This window comes from Colletes gigas, unplaced genomic scaffold, assembly GCF_013123115.1.
Source record: "Colletes gigas isolate AHSC1104 unplaced genomic scaffold, ASM1312311v1 Colletes_gigas_Sc00034, whole genome shotgun sequence".
Lineage (NCBI taxonomy): Eukaryota > Metazoa > Arthropoda > Insecta > Hymenoptera > Colletidae > Colletes > Colletes gigas.
The window spans coordinates 156152-179822 of record NW_025106663.1 but is presented as its reverse complement, the minus strand read 5'-3'; the positions used below and the strand labels follow the sequence as shown (position 1 = coordinate 179822).

Genomic DNA, 23671 nt, shown 5'->3' with positions numbered 1-23671 from the left:
TCCGCGCGCGATGGTTGAATAATTTGTTAATTTTATCGTTCGCCAACGGTCGACTGTGCAGTGATAGAAGTATGACAACCACGTGAAGGCATTGTCTATGCCTCTGTTACTCCTATGCACACGCGAAACATCGTTGAACGCCGAGTTGTACTGTGAGCGAATTAAGTACAACGACAGACACCGAGATGCGATTCGACGATCAACTTTTCGAGGTTCTCGGTAAGTTTTACTCGATCATTATTATTACTATTCATTATCACACTTGATTCATACCGACGATTACTCTTTACAGTCTATACAGTTCACTTAAACAAACTATAAAATACAAAGTACTTCGAAGTTAAAGCTTAATCAAACTTTGAACATTATAGATGTTTTAAACTTGGAGTATAATAAAGCTCCTTGAATTTTAATTTGAACAATGAATTATAAGATTATCTCTGAAGCTTGTATTAGAACTGAACGAAATTGTGCATCTTAAAGTGCTTAGAATTTAACATTTTCTCTTGCATCTTTTGGCAATATTTTTCTGAATTAGCTCGACTTCTGCCAAATAAATTTCATATTCTAAAATAATCTAATCAACACCTATACTCATAAAAGAATTCGACGTCGTGTTTTATAACTTTAGATATAAAAATTTAAAATCGTAAACCTTTCTGCAAGTGAATCTTATGGTTTCGACGACGATTCCTTGATTCAGGGTTCGAGTAATTTTTAATCTGAGAATAAACTAATATTAATGTTTCTGTTTAAATTGTCGCGTCAATTAATTTAGTACGAAGTAATTTGAAGGAGTTAATTAAAGCTAATTTGCTGACACTATCTGCGCGTGTTTTGTAAGAACCGTGATTAAACACGTTCGTTCGGTAGTAAATAACAGTTTCCTGAAAACGCGACAGCAATGTTATTACGAATTTTATTCATTCTAGAAGCGATGTTAAAACAATTTCGTGGAAAAAAATTGTAGCAATAATCACACGTAATATTTTGATATATACAGTTCTGTGGAAGTCTGTTTTTAAGAACTTTGTTTATTCTTCATAGCGGTTTGAGAAACGTGCCTAACAGTATAAATGATCCGTGATTCAGTATCAAAATAAACTCGAGAAGTAACAATTTCAATTGGATCCTGAACAATTCTATGTGAAGTATTTACTCTTGTTGGTGCGATGCATGCAACACATGCAATTATTTTGACAGTTGCTGGTTACTAATTGATAAATCTGAACATTTTCTTTTAACTTTGATTAGTAGTAAGTGGTATGATTTTAAAGTCTCTGACAAGTCAGGTAGAAAAATATTAATTATATCTTTCGATCTAAGTTGAGGAGGCTATGTTTAGGAAGGGAACTAAAAATCGAGTGATTTTAGATGATTTGAATCGAGCTTTTTCTTTTCGGTTAGATCAAAGTTAGGCAACGCTAAAGTTCTACAATACATTCTGTATGCTCGGTGTGTTACTAATTGTGTGTCAGTAGAAGAATGTTTCAGTATTTTGAGAGGCAGATTTACAATGAAATTCTTATTCGAAGTGTAATTATCGTCCTGTCAGTAGATAGTCTGCCAGCACATAATGTGATTCATTTACGGCTGTCTCCCTCTTTCTTTGCATGTGTTTTTGTGTGTGTTGTGTGCACGCGTGTCTCTCGTTGTCTGAGCAGAAACGGCTTCGTTCCTTTCTGTTTATCGCAAACTGACTCATTAGCTAGTTACTGGCTTTGTTACAGTTTTCTTATCCCCTCCCATCTCGGTTTTCCTCCACTATTTGCTGTGGACGGCGTCCCTTAAATGGAAATATACCTTGTTCCAGTGTGCCATAAAATTAATTAAAATCCTTTGTCGACGACTGACGAATCTGGAAAGAATTCCAGAAGACTGTATTTCTTTTCTTAATCGAATATCATTGTAGTATATAAAAATTAACCAGGAAGATCCAATCACGGAAAGTTTTCACGACTCCGCCGGGACTCCGAGAATTGCTAAACGAAGAAATAAAAAGCTGATAGCAACGAAACGAGAATAATATCCCTCGAATTGAACGAGAATTGCATAGTCACCGTGTGCTCGTACTTCAATTAATAATATCACAATTTTATTTACTTTAATTTAAAAGTATATATCAAGAGTAATCGAATCGATTATCTTGTAAATAGATCTTATTACCAGATTGGATTTGAATTTTTTTATCACAAGCAATCCCTCTGGGTATACAAACTTTTTATTAAAAATAATTCATTTGCATTCTAATATTTTTAAAAATGTATATAATAACCTGTAAATGTTATTGTGGGCTAACTACGATGGAAAATAATTTACTTATGTCTTCTTTGGTTGTTAGTATATTACTGATGTATTTATTATATGGATCGTAGAATGTAAACAAACGTTTAATCACGTTTTGCGCTTCGTATTTATCTGTGTCCGACCAAAGTACGGCTTTATAATATTCAGACATCGAAAATGAGTTATGCAAAAGCAGAGAAAGTTGATATGGTTTTCGTTTATGGCGAATGCCACTAAATTTCTATACCGAATCATTCCCTCTGCAATACCAATCACTCTTCAAAGTTAATATAAATAACAAAATACGACCCAAGATCACCATTTTAAACCATTATAACAGAAATTTTATTTTTACGTAGAAAGAAGTAAATTATTCCAGCGTTTTTACGCTCAACTTTTCCTCTCTGAAGATACTATCGTGGATATTTTATTGTGGTCGTTCGATCCAGCCGCTCTAATAGCCAAATGAAGCGAAAGAAATCATCTAACGAGTTTCGCCTCGAGTTAAATTTGATATTCGAAAGCGTGTAAAGCACGCCATTGCGATAAAATATTCTGATAAACGTCAACATACTTCAAGACATGACTTTGCGTTATTACGTGCAGTTGTTCGTTTCTATGCATATAAAGTGTCAAACACATACATATTACGAATTCTAAAAAATTGTTTACGACTTTTATACGCCTGTATGAGGCGCTTATCGGTAACAATTACCACCACACTTGCAATCTTATGCGACAATTTGCTGCAACAGAATTGCACGTAAAGCTAGTCAAGCTTTCGTCGATGTGTGACACCTTTAAAAATTTAGGTACAAATAAGAGTCAATGGTCAGATAACGTAACGATTTTGTTCAGCAATTAACTAATACGTTCTACGAAAATACTTATTAAACGCGACCGTAGGATTTCTGTGTGCAGCACGTGTTCAGTTCTTTCTACTTTCCATGGTTTTTACGAACATTTAGTTAATTCTTTTTTTAATTAGACAAGCCAATTGTTAGATAAACGAATAAATATTTATTTCTTGTGTATGGTACTTTTAACTAAAGTTACATTGTTGACAGTAACATTCTGAATAGCATGATGGAAACATGTTCCACTCAAGTTGTTCGAGAGTTGACAAGAAAATTATGTGCATAATACGACTGCAGTACAACATCACGACATGGGTTTGTCGAAAATGTTAGTATTAAACAAGCCTTTCATATATCATGCTCTACTGTTTTAACTTTATGGATCCTATATATTTTGGAAGTTCTAGGGATACAATTATATAAATTTCACTCCGAGAAAATAAGTGAAACGATAGTTGTTTGACTGAAATCATGGACAAAACTCACGTTCTATATTTAAATATATTACTCGTACGAAAGTTTTTTCTTTAAAGCGCAATTTTTAGTCTTTCGATATGGTTGGTTTGTGCTTAACTATTTCTACAGTTATTTGCATGTGAAAAGACACCTGTTGGCTATGCATAAAACCAAGGCAGAAACAGTATTAAGCAATGTGGCACACGAGTAAACGAGGTAAACCCTTGTAACGATTATTTTTGACTTGAAAAAAAACTTTCACCTGGATTTTTTCAAACGAAAAGCCTAATTTTGGTGCACTTTGAGTCGAGAAATGGTTCCAGGCGCGTGCGGAACCGTCGAATCTTAAATACTGCCGAAAGAGTTAAGTATTTATTTTCGCGCGTTTCATCCCCACCCTTTGTTTTCTTGGACACATTAGCGACTCCCCCACCCCACTGTTAATCTCCTCGCGTATGGACTCGAATCATCCCCACTCCTTCCACACGAGCCGAGCGCAAAACGCGTCAGCTGCTCGCCAGTCGTCTCCGCGACGTTGCTATGAAGATATTAATTTTTTTTTTCTTTTTTTATTTTCTTAACGTTTACTGTAATTTCGGCACGCGATCGCGTCTGCATGTGCGTCTCCCTCCCCCCGCCCCACGGTTCCTCCACGCTGTGTGCTTCGTGATCCACGAAACGGTTTCGTCGACGTTCCGACTAATTACGCAATTAATGCATCGCCGGTCTATCGCAACGTGATTTTCCGAAGCGTCGTCTCGATGATAATAACCATAATGGAGGTTACCTGCGCGGAGTTGTTTTTAAGAACGATGCGAAGGAGCGTACGGACGATCCAAGATCCTGACGCCTGATCCAGAGCTCTCTATTTCCCGTAGTTGTTTTCGAAATGGGACTGGCAGGTAAATTATTGAAACAAGTAAGAGATGTTCCGATAAACACGCAGACGGGCATATTTAATAATCATTTTTTTTTTTTTCACCGTGTATCGCTGATAAGCGTTCCTCTCGTTTCACGTAACTTTTTTTTTTTTTATTAATACGAGACAAGTTAAGTTGCCAATTTTCTCTTTTAAATTATGTAAGATTTTTTTGTCGATTTCGAGAGCGAAGTAGATATGGATTGTTTATACAGACAGACGTGACTTTCCACTTTTTTTTTTTTAGCTTCCGCGTATCTTCTGTTCTCCCCTCCCTCCCCTCCTCCCCCACCTTCCAGCCACCGCCATCTTCCACCCCTGATAGGTATTTATCCAGCAATAGCTCGAATAATAGGAGCGTTCGGCGATGATTTTCAAAATGGATTTAAACAATAATCTTTTACGTGTTAATTTCCAGTTTATTTTTCTCAAACCGTACCGCTATCGGAATTGATAAATGAGTCTGCTTATCTCCGGAATTAGACGCGTTTGCGTTCTGAAACGAGGTGATTTGCGAGAAGTGTCTTTACTCCTAGCATTTCAACAATTTATATTCTTTATATAAAAAGTTTTATATGTATAGGTTACGTTTACATACACATAGCCATATGCAATATTTTGTCATTATCTTTTCTTCGTATTCCATAACTTATATTGTATAAAATTCCATAGAAACACAGGCGTATTATCGTTATTGTTATTACTATTATCATTGCATCGATTCTCATTTTGAAATGTGGAAAATTTTTAATAAGTTAGTGCACAACTCACACTCGTTATCGACATATTTATAAGTAAAAAATTATACGTAAATATAATCTAATAAAACGCTTGAATATACTTAGATTTTGAGTTTTATTTTTTACATTATTATATTTCGAAGTATTCTATGTTGCAATACTGTGTCGATACAAACATGTGTACGTATTGACAAACTTTTGCTGCTTCTCTTTACGTGGTCCATCGTTAACCGTATACAAAATAGATGATTGGTCGTAAAGAAATACAGTCCAAAGTTCAGACGAGATTTTTTAATAAACGTGTGTTTCGTTTTCGAAGTGAAAAGTGAATTTAAAATTCCTTTTGGTACACGTGCACTTGACTCAGAATTAGTTGACTAGCTACACATACTACGAACTCGTCTGGAATAAAATTGTCTGTGTTTACTAAAACTCTGGTACATCATAATTATTAAATTAAAACGGTGTTGCAAAGGAATTTTGAAAATCGTGAGCTTTTTCGATATTTCAGCATTTCTTGAAAGCGTTATCGTTACATATGTATGCTTAACGTTCGAGAAATAGATTATGGCAGTATGTATTAAGAAATACGTCACTGGTGATCATATATAATATTATGCAGTTGTTATCTGGGAGTGACATAATTTTATAGCTGACGAATCACTGTATTACACATGGAATCGTGATAACGTTTCGGTTATTGAGTACTATTTTCGAGCGTTCCTCTGTTTGCTTATGGTAATGTCGTTTCCACAGAACAAACAGAAGGGGAACTGCGAATTAACAAGTAAAAGAAGCTTTTAGCTAGCAGAGGCCGCATTAATTATTAATACTGTTAGTCCGCCGCGTCAACGCGTCTCTGAGAAATACGAGGTATACATATACGTTTCAATCTTTTATTTTCAATCTGCTATTTGCTGACCTTGCGTTTTGATGAATTTTCATAGAAAGAGACAGGATCGTAAAAAAGCAAAATGCAAGATTACAAATTCTTACCGTTCTACGTTTTCCTAGTTGCTGTACAAAATTAATATTACATAATCCATTCAAATTTAACGACATCCAATTTGTTGATATTCCAGTTTACAGTAAAATAATCATTGGATCGATAACATATTCCTGTTTAATAATATGAGTTTAATATAAATCGACATGAAGCTGGATCAAATTTTGAAAAATAATCTTTCTACGCTCACCTGCGATATATTTATAATCGATGTGTAACCGTTTTGAAACTGATACAATATCGAGACCGATACGGCTGAAAATATTATTTAGAATAAAAGTTTTTCACATCAGTTTCAATAACCAAAACTGAAAACGATGTTACGACTGTTTTCAACCCCTAATAGAAACAGACTAGTTATAAAACACTGGTCAGAGTAATTAGCAGTGATTTTGAATAATTCTGGCTCGAATTTGGGACATTGGCGAATCTCGAGAAATTCGATGAGGCAAATTTGGTGGAATTCGATCGAAAATGGTATCCTACTAGCAAGCTGGAATCCAGCGGTTCATTCGCTTACGTAATTTAATGCGACACGCACGCGACGTTTCTCTTTCTCTCTGATTCTTTCTTCTTACCTTAGCAGACGGGTCTGCTTCTCTCTTTCTCACCGTGGCTTTCGCAATTCGTATTAACCTCGTAGATGAATCAATTGGTCACCTGAGCCCGAGAGGCAGCCTCACGCATGCAAACGGCAACTCAAAATCGAGGACTAAAGTGAAAAGTCGTGAAATTGCTAAATGAGAAACGATTGTGTAATAAAATGTAGTAATTAATCGTCGTTTCGTAACGAGGCTTTCCTGGTTTAATCATCGACGATTGATTCCATTCGGGTATAAACATTGCCTGAATCTTTTTTTCATAAAGAACTGGATCGTCGAATCATTGTACAAGGCTCCCGAAATCTAATCCATTTTACGCTGTCCCCGAGATTAACTATCAATTTGGAAGACAATTAGTCGTTTCAATGAGAATAATTTCTTTCGCCCAAAGCGTGCAAGAAACATAACTTGAAAAATATGGCCAGAAATACCGGTTGACTTTTGCGTTTGGTTATTCGAATTAATGTCAGGCAGATGTCGTGCAATCGTCAAATCCAAGGGTTATCCAACATCTTATTAGATTGTTATGAAAGTTGCAGACATCTATGCGCCGTTGTTTTTATTAAAAGCAGTTGTATAACTCAAACAATGTTTGTTTGTTATCTTTCGTCACGCAGCTTTTGTTTTGCATCTTAAATTCAATTTACTGTACGATGAAAGATCATCGTTTATTGATGTACCAAACGTTATCTCGCCTATAACAACAGAATTCTACGAACAATATTATGAAATAGTATAATGCAACGTTATAAAAGAAAAGAAAATCTTTGATTGTGGCGTGTTTTGTAGAATGCAGAAATACGTCCATGGAGGACATTAATTAAATCGATGATTCTTGGTATGCGTTTGTAAATATTAGTTCCCCAACCTTGATCCAATTCTAATGATGGAAATATACGTCTGTCGATGAAATTTTCTTATCGGATCGAGCCAATAAAACATTCGGTGTTTATGTTTGCCGCAAAATTCATTAACGTGTATCGAACGTTTTCAGTACTTGTTTTTTCCACTTTTAAACGCGCTTTGTAGGCGTTTTAAAGTACTCTCGATTATGGCTGGCGTTGATTTATTCCACATTTGGCACGTGGGGATCTAAGCACTTCTGTCTGTCGCATCGACGAAGAATTTAATAATCGTTGACTCTACAGAAGGTCGCAAAGCATTTCTAGGTGCAGTTTTTCCACGAAGAATCATGTCCGTGGCCCTAAGTAATCATTTACACGCTAGAAGCGTCTATTTGCTTTCGGCCATCTTTGTTGAGTGTGACATTCTTGGTGGACATTCGTTGCCGGCTGCTGGATGGTGGTTTACTGGATCGTTGCAGACTCGTTTCGTAAAAAATCCACGTTTTTCTTGCATCCGTTACGCACGACTGCGAATACGAGATGATCTATTAGCCTATTTAGATCGAATCTTTAATTCATCTTCGCGTTCTTCTCGTTTCTGTTGCCGCTGCTTAGCGTCAGGATTGATACGACAGGTTGTTAAAACACGAAACTCTGGTTTCGTGATATGTATAATCAAACTTAATTATTTTATTGTTACTAAATGGTGAAATGGATTCCAGATGTAACGGGCTGTGTCGAAAGCGATTGAAAGATGCAACAATATATCTTAATTTTGTTTCGATAAGACTGTCCTAAAAACTCCTTGAGATAATGAGTAAGAAACATTTACATAATATTATATTTTCTTGCAGAACAAGGAATCCGAACAATTAATTTCGTAATTCGCGCTAAAAATTTACATAAATTGATGTTAAATACACATACACTACTGAAAATATTTGCAAGATCAATAGCATGTTTTTCTTGTCTGGAGCTCTGTTAAAAAATAATACAATATTTACCTTCTTACGAATAAATATAAATTTCTAAGCTTGGAATTTAAAACTTTTGGAATCTAGCATATTTAAACTGTATCAAGAAGTCTTTCATTATTATAGAAACAACACTAATAAAGTTATATCATTATCCCCGATTTTCGATCGATTTTAATTATCCAATGTTTCGCGGTATTCCGTATGCATCATGCTCGATCAGCTCTGCTCGTCTTTGGTACTAATTTTAGATGTTAGCTCGTAGTAGAATTACGTAAAATTTGTCTAGTGTCTGAGATGTGTAAATATTTCCGAAGTAGGTTTACGTTGAATTTCTGTCAGAGGCAAATTACTAAATAACAATGATTTATCTTTGAGATGCGAATGTACATACTTCGGTTATCGACTAATTTCAATTATCTGACGATCTGATAAAAATTATTTCAAATCGTTCATTTTACAGGCGACGCGCTTTTTTGCTTTTCATTCGAAAACAAACGTTCTGTCGTTAAGCTGGGTGGTAAACGTGATTGATCGTTATGAGATTTAGATACTTAAATGACTCCATTTTGGATCTTGTTATCCTGATTCGAGCTTCTATTCTCATTTGGTAACTTGTCCAGAAATTAGACTTAAAAAGTTAATGATACAAGAATGTTTTTACAGATGAGATTGTTTTGTCAGGCTTGGGGATCACGTTTTTCCAAAATAAACAAATGAAAAGTTAGATTTAAGGATTACGATCGGCTCGAAAATAGATCGAATTCGATGAATGGTGGTCGATTGTAAAAATTGTTGTTGAAATCGTTTAAAAAACATTGACGTATCACCTGATGCCACGAGAGTTTCGTATCAAATCGGTCGCCGGTTGAAACGCGAGGCGAAGTGTCTAGTGTCAGAGGTCCGTAAGATAAACGATTCTCTCGAGGACACGATTTCTTTTTTATACGGGGACTTTTTGTCGCGACGATCCGCGGCTTTATGAGCAGGCTGGGGATTTGATTTGAGCAAGTCGTTTAGTATCGAAAAAGCGCGCGATGCGTGCGCTGAGCGTCTTGGCTGCGGGATCAAGGCCCGGTCAGCACTCAAGTGACTCTTGTTTTTTGCTCTCGTCAATGCGGCGTTACAAAACCGCTGGTTTGCCTGCTCGGTAGAATAAGATCAAGGTGTTGCTCAATAATTCACATCGAATGGAGAACAAACGGGACCGCCATCGATCCCTTACCATAACTCAATAGGACCTCGATTGCCCAAACACTGTCCAACCAAACAACCACAACAAAAATACGACTTCGTTCGACACAATTTCAAACTCGTTTAAAAAGATACACACACACACACACGTGTATTTATTTAGTTTTGTCCAACGTATGTCTGTGATGAATATACATAAACATTCGGTGGACCATTTAGTGCTTTTTTACTGATTTTACACGGTTCACGAAGCATGCAAGTTATTCGATATTAAATCCAGTTAGAATATCTTTTATCTCATCAAATTTTCTTTCAATAGATATTTATTGAAATGATTTACGACTGTCAAATATGCTCGTGAAAAAAAAGTTCATTATCTAAAATATTTGGGTAAGACTTAGTAGACCATATCTTCGTGAAATTATCTCCACGACTAATTGTCCCATTTGCTGGAATCTTTAGTTCTACATCTACTGTAAAAAATTCGTGATTGTACTAATATTGTGAAGAGAAATAATCTCTGTTTATTCCGAAGGATGTTGGAAATACGAAAGCTCGTAAGTTTGTAACGAGCATTGTTTATTTATTAGCGTCTTTATCGCGTGCATGGAGAAAAATAAAGCAGTGCAGAAGAGGCGAGCTACAATTTAATTGTTGTTATTGAAACCTCACCTCATTAACCTATACAGGATGTCCCGTAGTGTATGCGATTCACTTCAGGGTCCTAATTAGCACATAGAAACCATAAAATAAATTCGTGCCTACACATGTATTGTATAAGGTTAAACATTTTATGTTTACGTCGATATAAATTATCTTTTGGAAATGTTTTCACATGAGAGAATGCCATACCCCATCATTGGCCCGTTGTACTTCTTTTTTTAACGTTCGAAAAATGATAAAACTCTTTTCTCGAGGTACATTGAGGTTTGTATTTTACTCTACATTTTATCAATTATCAATATTTTGACGAGATATCGATAAAATCGGTGAGTCTATCTTTAGTTTAGGCAGCACCTAAGGAAGGGTTATTTCCATGAATAAACATTGAATTGATAAAGCTTGTAAAGCTCGCACGGCATTATTAAAGTATCAAGTACATCACTGTTGACGATGGAATTGCCTCCAGGATATGGTTATCTCTAACAAGTGACTCATCCATTGATTCGAATTTTTAAAACCAAAATTCAATTCTCCGTGTTAGGTGCAAATACTCTATTCACACATTAACGATAAATATTATTTTACAAATAGTTTCTTTGTAAACACAACTCTGTTTACTGAACAGACACTGTGGTTACAAAATTTGGAGCACCCTGTTCATTCTGAACAATAAAATATGATGCAGTGTACTCGATTCGAGGACTGTTATCAATTTATTGGCCAGATTCTTCATCTTTAGATCGTTCTAGTGGCTATTGAAAATCGAATGGCTTCTACTTGCATTGTAGAGAACATTTGGAGAAGAGGTAGAACGAGTGGGTAGTGAATTGCGACGATTACGTCACGAGGGTCAGTTCTGCATGTCATCGTGTGTCAGCAGAATCGACCAGAGCCAGAGCATTCTCCCAGAAACACATTGGTGCATCGAAATCGATTGTAAATCTTTTAGAATTTATCTCCCTTTAATGAGAATCAGGACCGTGCATCGACCATTTAACCACAAACACGATAACTTTTCCATTTGGTTTGATTCTGACTGGTTTTCCCTTCCAATCATTTCTATTTCTTTTTCCATATTTAATCTATTGCTCTTCCGAATTTTTTAAGCGTTAAAAATATTTAAGAAGAGTAATTTTCATCTGTGGATTAATACTAAATTGTTGTTGACTCGTCAAATGAATAATCGAACGATAAAATCGTCAGAATATAAAAGGGGGTGGAATTTGGAAATTTCGATGCAACTGGTACACGATTATATTAATTTTGTTCGTTGTCTTCCAGTCTTAAATTCGTTTGCATAAATTTCTGTGTCGTTGCAATGAGTTTTCTACCACCTCGTTCACGTATCGAGATGCATAATCAGAGCGACATAATCGTCGAAAGATACAGCGAATAGGGTCATCAATTAGACTTTGGCTCGAGTTAAGGCAGGTCCCGTTCGCTTCGGTATCGCCAGTAAAATAGAATCGTCGGTGCATTGCACGCGATATGTATTCCTTTCCATGCACATCTCGAATTAAAAGTGACCCTTTCCTTTGTTGCTAACTAAACTGGCGATTTAAGCAATTTTAAAAGCGTTAAAATTTGATCTTCGTCCAAGGAAAACAATGTTTACGGTTCGATGACCTAATCTGCGGTTTCTTTTTGAAAACTGAAAGTGTCAGGGCAGAAAAATATTGCACTGAACTTGACACCATGCAGCGAAAATTGTTCATAAAGCGAGTCTAACGAATCGTAAAAGGCCAATTATGTTTCATGATCACTCAAGAGCACATTTGATGGTGCACACCTCGAAATAATTGCAACGATTGGGCGACGATATTCTTTGCCATTTAACGTTATTCGTCCAACTCTTTTCCATGGTTTTCCATCTACTCAGAAATCTAACTAGCCAAGAAGGTGTAGATAACATTAAAAAGCAAACGTGTCGTAAAACGTATCTAATATATTCGTGATCGATTGTTTCCGAATTATTAATTCATTTTTACGTCAGTGAACGTGCTATAATTATGTGGCTGAACTTGCTATTCATTTCAAATACGTCATAACACGTTTGATGGATCGTTTTGCTCTTTTTATCTTGTCGTTCGCGATTCCTTCTCTGTTATTAACGGATTAATTTATCGGAATATTCGGAGTATTGTCGCGAATTGCCACCTACTGCGGATATATGGACACGTTACAAGCTTTATTTGATCTTAATCTGGAGGATTCCTGCCCAAACATTCCTAATTATTGATAAAAATATTCCTTACTTTCCTCTGTATAGATCTTCGAAGTAAAATAATTTGGTACATTACTAACAATGATTAATGATCCGAGGCTTTGATAACGTAACATAATAATGCTTTATTGAACGGAGCGTTTCTCTTGAACGATTTATTATTCACGGTTGGCTATCATTGAGTAAATGTTATTCGCTATTTACTATTCAAAGGATTTCTTTATCGAACACAGCCAGAAAATATGCAAAATCCGCAAGATAAACGTGGCTGCGAGAGGTCAGTCGGTCACACGTAGTAAAAAAGTTAAATATTTCTTTTCCTGGCCGACAATGTGCAGCCAGATAATATCATGCATGCAATGATAGATAATATGGGCATAAAAACCACGGCGGACCTTGGAATAATTTATAACAAGCAACTTATTACGCTTTATTGCTATACTATTTCCATCCGTGATCAATATTCATCCTTTTTCCTATCTTGTTCGCATTACGAAACTCTTTTACAGTCATCTCACTTTTTTCGTACCTTGTTTCATCATTACGGGTTTCAATGGATCAATGGTATTCGACAAACGAACAAACGATACTTATAAACCATAGCTAATGCCGTGGACGAACCACTGGCGAACAGAACACGTGGTTCTAGGCGCCATCTTTTTTATTAAAACGAAAACAAAACAATGAAATTGTATAATAATAATTTTTTTAATAAGATGAAAGAGATGAACATATTTTATACAGATATTGTAAGACTCGTTGCTTTTAAATACTATTTTATTCTTATTTGAACCATCAAAGACTGATCGAATCCTTTGCACCAAACAAAAGATGGCTCTACATGGGGGATTTAATTTTGGTCTCTTACGAATATCTTTTATATTTATTTAAAAGTAAGCTACTGCTTGTCAAGCACCAAAAACTCATCGAACCTGTAGCGTTACATTAATGTAAATAGAATGGAAAAATTACAATTGCCTGTTGCATACGTTTAACTTAATTCAATGCAAATTATTAAGTCATAATTTTTGTGCTCCTTTTTTCTACGACCGGTACGGCTTCCTAATATAACAATAGGAGTAATAAGTTAATAGTTGCACATAGTGAGATAATTAAAAAACAATGATGAATTGGTAGGTGAATAATGAATCATGGAAATTCGAGATTTAATGTTATCGGTAATTCCATAGCTAGGTTTCGAGGTCTTTTTGCAATAGTTTATCAGAAACATTCAAATATTATCTCAAGGCCCCCGAGTACTTTGCATACTTAACCCTACAATGACCCAACTTGATATTTTTACCTTGCAAAAACTCAGCGAAGATTTCTTACGCGTGGGTACTTGTACAACCGAATTAAAATCAATTTATAATTGCACGATCGCGCGTGTAATTAATAATTTAAATTCGGAATTATTGCTAGTTCAAGGCACCGCAAGACAGTATCGATTACCATTCGAAATTCGTCCAGACACTTGAATATTTATTCATTTTATTTGCATGTTATTTTTAAAAATGCTCGCGATAGTTGTTGAGATAGCGTACCAACACTGGCGTAAAAATAAGCGATGCATCCGTGTTAAAATAATAAACGGTCAGGTACAACATACAGATAACACGAAGTCTCAAGTATTAAAGATCTTTGACGATAAAGATGTTTGGAGCGACCTTGAATACGAAAATAATTTCTATAGTCAAAAAATAAGATTGGGGTTTTCGTGTAGTGGCTGACTCTCGTGTAGTAGTATCAGTGAAGATAGACAGAAATGCCCCACACTGACAGAAACTACACAGAAACTCTCGTAGAGAGAGAGGAAAATATCGAATAGACACTGAAAATAAGCGTTTAACATTTGTATACGTGATATTAATCACAGCATTTAATTTTACCTCGTGACTTTTTGCTCTGACTTTAAACGTTTCGAAGATATAGCCTGACCCAGTTGCGTAGGACATCCTGTATAGAGGACCAGATAATAGATAAGTACTCTAAATGAGATACAACTGTCCAACAATTAAAATCAGATACTCGGCCGAGTGAAATTAAACGACGATCGAGAGAAATTTTACTGGATAAAATGGTTTTCCATTTTTCAGAAAGAATCCTTGCTCGAAGATTGTAATTATTTGCTCAGTCTTTTGAAAAGGACGACAATGATCCCGCGTTGGTGTACGTGATTGATAAGTAACGAAGTTATCTGTAGGTTTATTACGAACAGCAGTTTCGTAAAGAAACGTACTAGAAAAGAGACCGACGTCTGAGCGTTCTTTATCATGGAAATATCGTTATTTATATGTCTCAGGGCGATAAGGGAATCGCTGCGTTCTCGAAACGAGATTTCGGATGGCATTTCGTTTACTGCTCCCGGGTAATACCCTGTTATTCCCATTCGAGTCGAATTTATATCGATTCAGATTTATTTATGTGGGTTACGTCGAGATAAATTTATTATCGTTTAACCGGAATCCATGCAACTGATAATTTCTTACACTGTACTTTTCGTCTGAAAAATTGTTTCTATTAATACATTTTGTTCGTAATATATATCATCACGATTGGTGACTTTGTTATTTTTCGAAGACGAATTAAGTAATAAAATAGGTCGTTTTCGACACAATGCATCGCGCTATACTTTTCGCGTTTTCGTCCGACCGAAATTTCATTTAATCTCCGAGCGATAGTTTAAATTCGTACAGTATTTTTACTTTTACAGTGTATGATTATTATGCAAGTAGGCAACGATAAACGCGCGAGGAAATATAATCGCTGCTAAAGCGAATAGAAGAGGCTAGATAAACGACTTTATGATCAATCGAATAGCGAAGATACAGCGTACGGAATAATACGCTATAATTCGATTTTAAATCACAATTCATTGCTATCAGATGCTAGATATTCCTATAAAAAATTAACAGAGACACAATACACTTGGGAAAATCGTAGATTTATGAATTAGTTGTTAATTTTTTTATAGCCCTGATTGGAATATGTGTATTAATATTTAAAAATGATACGTTACAGACGCCGATCTGAGCATGGGCGTAGGTGCAGCAGGTGGCTCGGTCCTCGGTTTACCGGGATCAGGCGTGGGTGGTGTTCTGTCTCAGCATTGTGCGATCTGCGGAGATCGAGCAACAGGAAAACATTACGGAGCCGCCTCTTGCGACGGTTGCAAAGGCTTCTTCCGGCGTTCGGTCAGGAAAAATCACGTGTACACCTGCAGGTTTGTAAAACGAATTGAAATCATCCCTTATTTAAACGAATTTAATATTCTAAAATTCTACAAAAAATAACAGACAGCAGGTGCAAGTTATACTATACGCCCAGTGTCAAAAAACCCTGATAGGTTCCTTCGTTCTCGAGACATTTTTATTTAAATTTTTGATACGTACATGGAAAGAGTAAAAATATGTACAACATAGATATTAAAGCAAACGATCCTTTTTTAATACAAAGACCAAGATAGAATTATGTTTTATTGCAGATTTAGTAGGAACTGTGTAGTAGACAAAGACAAGAGGAATCAGTGCAGGTATTGCAGATTACGAAAATGTTTCAAAGCTGGTATGAAAAAAGAAGGTGAGTGCAGTAGTTTAGTCTTTGATGTCGGTTATTTTTTTACGAGGAAGTTTCTAGTATTTAAAAGCTATTCCGTGTCTGTATTTCAATCTACAGTTTACGTGCATAACATTAAAAATACAGAAATTATCTTCCTTTTTTTTTTTTTTATTTTGTTTGCATGTAGCTGTACAAAACGAGAGGGACCGAATAAGCTGTAGAAGGCCAAGTTACGAGGAGCAGAGTAGCAACGGAAACGGACTCTCCGTGGTTTCTCTTCTTCAAGCTGAGATGCTCAGCAGACAAGTTGGAGCTGCCCTCGAGGTCAGTTTAACTCAATTCTTGTTTTAGTAATTTTACAAAGAAAAATCTAGATCGAAATCTTAGGTAAATTTTGATGTACCAGAGTTGTCAAAATTTTATTGACACTTAACAGAGATATGTCCGTCTCGAAACACGTGGTTTAGCTTTGAGACTGAGCTAATATCACTGCGGTATTATCGCTGTTTGTTATTGACGGTACACGATTGCAACGTTTATCATCTGGTAATTTTCCATGTACACATAAACATACGTTCAATGTTAAAAAAATGTTTTCACACAAGGATGACATAAAACTTGAGAGCATTTCTCTGATACTCGTCATGCGTCAATAACATATCAATATGTTTAAAACACACTTTGATAGTAATACTAGTACCATGAATTAAAATTCGATTCTCGAGTAAGTTATAAAAGGTTTCTCTGCTTGTTTATTTTTTGTCAATGCACCCTTTTGTTTGTTCGTTCGATGGAAACGAATGTATGGGTTCCCGTCTCAATATTTAAGAGATGGAAGAGAATTAATGAAGCTCGTGGGAATATTGGGTCTTTTCAGTGTATGCAAATGACAAAACGGACAGACATCCGGTCACTTCTCCCACGAATAATTGTAATTTTTAGTCCTAAAGTTTCGAACATTTAAATTGTCTCGAATATGCACCCATTAGTATAGTTAACATTTTAAATTTATTTGAACGAACAGAAATGTTTTGTTGGATTTTATTAAGTTTTAAAGGGATGAGATATTAAGGAGGATAATTCAACGTTCCTTTAAACAGCTAGGCAGCCCAGGTGGCGATATTGACCTAAGTACGAAGCAAATCGCCAACATAAACGATGTCTGCGACAGCATGAAGCAGCAACTACTGATCCTGGTCGAATGGGCCAAATATATACCAGCGTTTAGCGAGCTCACCCTCGACGACCAAGTGGCACTGTTGAGGGCACACGCTGGTGAACATCTTCTCCTGGGTGTAGCCAGGCGCAGTATGCAACTAAAAGATGTCCTCCTATTGGGTAACAACTGCATTATCACGAAAAACTGTCCTGGTACGTTTTTTCTCAAGTTTATTGATCATTTGGTATCTGTTGAATGTTCGTATGTTCTAACGATGAAAAGTAGATTGTAGAAAAAGTTGTCATTAAGCAAACTAGTCGACCAATTATCTAGAAACAGACTCAGCATTCCTAGAGACCTGTATCATACTTAATCTGACCTAAGCAACCACTTGGTAGCCTTAAGAAAACTAACCGTTCAGCATGGTGTATAATAATAATAATCTTTATTGAAGTAATCTAAAAAAAGAATAAATTATATTATATATATCCCTGGACTTTCAAAACGAATTAAATTGAAACTAAAAATGTTAAAACAGTATTGAAAATATTATTACGCGTAATAAAGAGTACCACAGAGTATTGTTTCGTCTTTCGATACCACCGATAGATAAGATTTCAGGAGATTAAGCACTATAAAACAGATACAAGCGTAAGAAAAATTCAGTCACCGATAACACGTAATTTAAAGGACACTAAACATCTTAATCGGCGAAAATTGCATTCACGGTTCAAGTCAAAATTTCTAAGTAGCTTAATGATAAATTTTTACGTATCGGTTTGTGGCAATTTGTTTAAAACGAGAACGTTTCCGTGATTTTGTCATTTTTCTGAAACTGTAAATTCACCTAAACAGGTATGGCATAATTATTAGGAAAATGTGGGTGAGTAAATAACAGCATGCATGCGAGAATTTTGTATAGTTTACTAAAAATTCGATTTCCACAAAAGTTTGGCCATTTCGCAGTATTTATTTAAATCGTGGACGTTCGATTAATCGTTGTTTAATTTGTATATAAGCGCAGATAATGTAGGGACACTTTCCTTATCGTTATGTTGAATTTTTGTGGACAACAATTGTGTTTTTAACATTTTTATCGGAGCAAAGCTAAAACGCGCCGAGCGAGATAATCGATAGAAAATCGAACGTCACTCGATGACGATACGGTTGCGATGTATGCGTTCGCTCGTAACAGGAAATTATTTCCTACGATCTCTGATCCCATTTTATCTGACATTTTGTCAAGTACATTTTCTTAAGTCAAGATTTTTTAACATCCATGGATGTTACCGAACAACTGTTAAGAAATCGATAGTCTCGCTGCGTTAGTTGCATGAACTTGTAATGGGGAATAGTAGACTGAGTCCAGTCTTGACGTTGCAATTGCACTAGCATGAGTGCAGATGGGTTCATTCAACTGTGTTGGTTTCGTAGCTTGTAATACCTTGTACTGTATCTGGACTCAGTTGATTGGTTATAGGATCCGATAGGGATGGTTTAACCGTCGTTATCAGTCATATATTTTTCCGCAGAGGGTCGCAATCAGGACCTGGACATCAGCAAGGTGGGTGTCAGAGTGATGGACGAGCTGGTGAAACCGCTGAACGAGGTGCAAATCGACGACACAGAATTTGCTTGCCTTAAAGCAATCGTCTTTTTCGATCCCAGTAAGTTTCTCACAAAACTAAACTAAAATGTAATGTAATACTTTCTCAACTTGCTTTCCAAGGATTCTTTCATTTGGATCCTCGATCAAGCACGTTTTATAATATGTATTATTACGCTATATTGACGTATTCATCGTATCTGATAGAATAATAGGAAAATTCGACGAGTAGTCCCAATTCTAGTTTGAGTAAAGGAGAAATTAGCAAATTCAGTGGATCGATAATCGTCAGCGATCTCGCTTCGCGATCTGCAGTCGAAGGGAACGAAGAATTTGCGTGTCATTCGGCCAAGATGTGCCGGCACGCGAGAACGATTGTCTCAATAAGATTTAATTGATCATTGGCGGCGCGGTCGCCGCCGCCATGCCGAAACGAATTGCAGACGATCCTAGATTCGCTGTTACGAGGTAACAGTGCGAATTTTTTCGAGAATCTCCAACATCGCAAACGCCAATATCAACTGTAACGGTGTGTTTTGATTAAAACGATCGCCCACGACTTCTCTGAGTCGTTACACCTTTCAAACCTTAGAATCAGTCACATCTCTATTGTTTTATAACAAGAGATTCGTTCACAAAGTGATATTATAGTTATCTCCAATATCAACTTTAACGGTGTGTCTTAATTAGGACGATCGCCCACGACTTCTCCGAGTCGATGCATCTTTGGGATCAGTTGCATTTCTATTGCTTTACAACGTTCGTTCACCAAAGTGATAATTCTTTTTATCATCCAAGTATCCTGTTGTATCCTTTCTGTCGATAGATGCAAAAGGGCTGAGCGAACCGCAGAGAATTAAGCAGCTCCGTTACCAGATTCAAATCAACTTGGAGGACTACATCAGCGATCGACAGTACGACAGCCGTGGCCGTTTCGGTGAGATTCTGTTGACTTTGCCGGCTCTGCAGTCCATCTCCTGGCAGATGATCGAGCAGATTCAATTCGTACGGCTGTTCGGAGTGGCGCACATCGACAATTTATTGCAAGAGATGCTTCTTGGCGGTGCTACGGCCGAGGTGAATGGCACCGTGACGCCGATTCCGATCTCAAACGCTGCTGGTAGTTACGTGAGCAGCAACGAGAGCCCTAGCAGTCCTTTGACACCGGCGAACGCGCCTCCTTTGAGTCCTCAGGATCACGTGCTGGCCGGAGGAAGTCCTGTGATGATCCTGAGGGATCTAACGCCGATCCAGAATCAAGAGGACGTGACCAGCGTGACTGGATTCAGGATGTTCAAGCAGGAGCCCAGCCTCGAGAGCGAATCCAGCTTTTAAAGTGTCCTGGCGAGCTCAAAGGTGATCAGGAGATCCTACGAAAAGAGAGTGAATTAGTTCAGTTCGTTGTTACTACCTATCTTGACGATTTTTCTGCTTTCGAGTACTTACGACACGGATTTAAAGATGTTGAAGCACGCCAGGAAGATGGAAAGCATTAGAGAAACAAAGAAGGTACTAGATAGAAGCATTTTCAACGTGATTAGTGTTATTCTTCTTTTGAATCTTTAGACTTCGAAAGGATTGTTTGATATCCGAGAGAATGTTTGGGGATAAAGTATCACAGGATCGTTCGAACAGTGTTAACGGAAAGTCTAAATTTATATTAAACTTGTGATCTTTGGACAATCGTTGAAGAATCCTCGAGACGTTTTTGGAAAGTAAAAGCAAATAATTATATCGAAATGTAATCGAGAAACGTTAAAAAACGTGTAAAAGTTTCGAAGATATTAAGAATTATTTTTATAGATCGTACAGAATTTATGATACTTGAAAATGAAATTACACGTACGTCGAGGAAGTGCTGTTTCGAATATTTACGACGAAAGCAGATCGTAAAATTTCTCGAAAATATTTAATGAACGATAGATAAACAAATATTTTCGGATAGCTTGCTGGATGTCGCAAGATCTTCGAGAAATCGCTAGAATGAAAGTCGATTCTCAGAATTCTCTTCAACATTACGACGATTTTTAGTGATCTTTTTGAACGATTTTTAAATGACAGTGGCACGGATCGAACTTATTTGTAAGTTGTGATTTTTTTTTTCTCTCAAACGTTGCAACAAGAGCAACAGTTTCAAAATCACGGGTTCTCAAAAACCTCGCACTCATATTCCGCATGGTTTGCATACTGAAAGTACAGTTTTTTAATACTAAACCTACCGACACTTCATGTATAACCATTCCTACCATGACCGGTCGAATGACCTTTCTTTTTCTCTTTTACGAGGCAACGTACATCGAATTTTTGCATTATATGTATAGAAAGTTGTGTTCTGAAGTTTATTGAAGTTAAAAAACATAGAAGACAACATAAATTATAAAAGTAGTTATGATCATTGGATGGGGGATGAAATGCCCTTTAAAATGAGAGTTCGTGAGAGTGGATAGCGTAATTAGTTCCCGAGATATAGCGATTTTAGTTTCAAGTCGATGCGGTGGCTAGTTCCGGAGATATAAGGGTTTGTTTACATTTCGTGGTGCGCTCGCGCGAGTTCATTCATCCCGCGCGCGTAGATAGTAAACAGTGCGTAGTAAATTCTTGGAAATACTACGCCGAAACTAAGTCACGCGAGTCACGTGCGCGGGGTAGGTCAGCACCACGCACGTGCGACAAAGAGGTCCGACGCGTTAGACAGAGACAGAGATATTCAAATTAAGAAAAATACCCCTTTACATAAATTACGATATCTCGAAAACGGAAAGTCCGATCGACAAAAATCAAAAGCCGTTTCAAAGAGGAAGGTTCACCGCTGCTAACGATTGCTCAATTTTTAATAAAGCACTAGTAGTTTCGGAACTGCACGCGTCTAAAGTTTTAATATTTTTAATACGCGTTGTTACACTGTCTAAAACAGTGGAAACTGAACTCTTTACATCGAAAGCTAACCAGAATATGATACCAAATACCGGTCGTGGTAGGTTTAGTGTTAAATTAATTTCGTGTCCAATATATAGAGATGTAGTTGGCAACCGTTTGAAATACTGTGCGATCTCAAGTTTTTGAGTAACAATCGTGCTAAATATTGCTCAATTAAGGTAAGGTAAGGTCGAATAATGTGACACGAAATTGTCTTGTCGCCGCGAAGTCAATCTAATTAAATAAAGTCATTAATTATCTATTTCTCTCTTTTTTTTATTTATTTTATACAACGTTCATGCAAGTAAAATTATTAGAGGAATTAGCAGTTAGTGTAATCGAAATCGAAGAATGGTCCTCGAGTTCTAAAGAAACAATATACGTATACAAATTGGCGTCGAAATAAATGGTCTCACTGTGGTAGCGTATTCGACTTTTTCTAAAGATGGTAAATAATCATATAACCATAACTTTTCATTTTCGAGATACAATCGGAAAAGAAGAGTTTCTAAGTTTATACGATCTCTTCTTCCATTTTTAAAAGGAATAGAATAGACTATCAAAATGGGACCACCAATTTCGAAGCCAGCCAATGTATATACATATACAAAATAGTTCATTATTATTAATTTTTTAAAAGGAATCATTTTAGTGTCATTTGAGTTTTGTAACGTAGTAAGTTTATGTTTAACAGATAGCAATTTTTCTATTTTAATTATTTAACCTCGTTAAGAATATCTATTCATTTGATTGAATTGTAAACGACCGACCTCTGAATACGACAATATTATAATTAATTGTTACACACGTAGGAATTAAGTTTACTGTTATTTATACAAAGGGTTAATTATATTATTTATAATACATTCCTGCAGAGAATATTTTTGTTATCGCGATAATCATCTTGTTACCCCATGTTGTAAATGTAATGTATTATAGAGACACAGTGATTAATGATTTTAATAATAATCGACTATTTTCTATGTACAGACAGTAATACCTCGTTAATTGATCGACTTTATTCTCTGACAACTGAAGCTGTGAATAGCTAGATTTCATCCAATCTCGATAGTAAATAAACAGGAGTAACTCGATTTCTGATCGGTTAACGAAGTAATACCGTAACTTAGAGAAATATAGGTGCGTAAAACACGGGATGCTGAAAAAGTGTTGTTATTAAACCCAATCTCAATAATGGCATTAAATCCAGTTTATTCCGTAGAGGAGAAAAGGAATTATACCAAAACAAAGACAATTCTTAATCTCTTAAAGGATAGTGGCACATATATGTACGTTTACTTCTTAATTTATTTTAAGTATTATAATATGGAAGTCACTACTAAAATTATGTGCGTACAAGAAACGAGAAAATGATTAGCACATAGTTTTAGCACCTCTCTTTATAAAGAACGAAGCACACGCCATTGCAATGCAATTAATTCTTAGCGAAAGAGTAAGTACACTCGCTTCCCATCCTACAGAGCTGGGGGAAATTGTTATTCAAATAAAAATATTCAATATCGAATAATATACATCACCGTTATAAAAATAAAAATAAAAGTTTTTTATTCATTCTATTGGTTATTTATGATTTGAATAAAATTTTCCCCGCCTCTGCCATTCTAGTTACCAAATGAAATACATTTCATTGCGTAGAATTATTGTT

At 36.2% G+C, this 23671-nt stretch overlaps 1 protein-coding gene across 2 annotated transcripts; it reads left to right on the top strand.

Annotated features, from left to right (window-relative positions):
- On the top strand, positions 1-21556 carry LOC122402221 (hepatocyte nuclear factor 4-gamma). Of its 2 annotated transcripts, none has more exons than XM_043404833.1 (7): positions 1-219; positions 15788-15989; positions 16251-16345; positions 16512-16648; positions 17425-17695; positions 19016-19150; positions 19916-21556. In XM_043404833.1, exons 1-7 carry the CDS (start codon positions 186-188, stop codon positions 20422-20424), a joined length of 1383 nt encoding a protein of 460 aa, XP_043260768.1. In that variant the 5' UTR covers positions 1-185; the 3' UTR covers positions 20425-21556. The 2 variants fall into 2 exon arrangements, with proteins under 2 accessions (XP_043260768.1, XP_043260767.1); XM_043404832.1 differs by having other exon boundaries at positions 18998-19150.
- The last annotated feature ends 2115 nt before the right edge of the window (positions 21557-23671 follow it).

Coding starts and splice junctions, on each gene's coding strand:
- LOC122402221 (XM_043404832.1), top strand. CDS start 186: ATGCGATTCGACGATCAACTTTTCGAGGTTCTCG. Junction 16,649..17,424: donor AAGTTGGAGCTGCCCTCGAG/GTCAGTTTAACT, acceptor TCCTTTAAACAG/CTAGGCAGCCCAGGTGGCGA. Junction 17,696..18,997: donor TATCACGAAAAACTGTCCTG/GTACGTTTTTTC, acceptor CGTCGTTATCAG/TCATATATTTTTCCGCAGAG.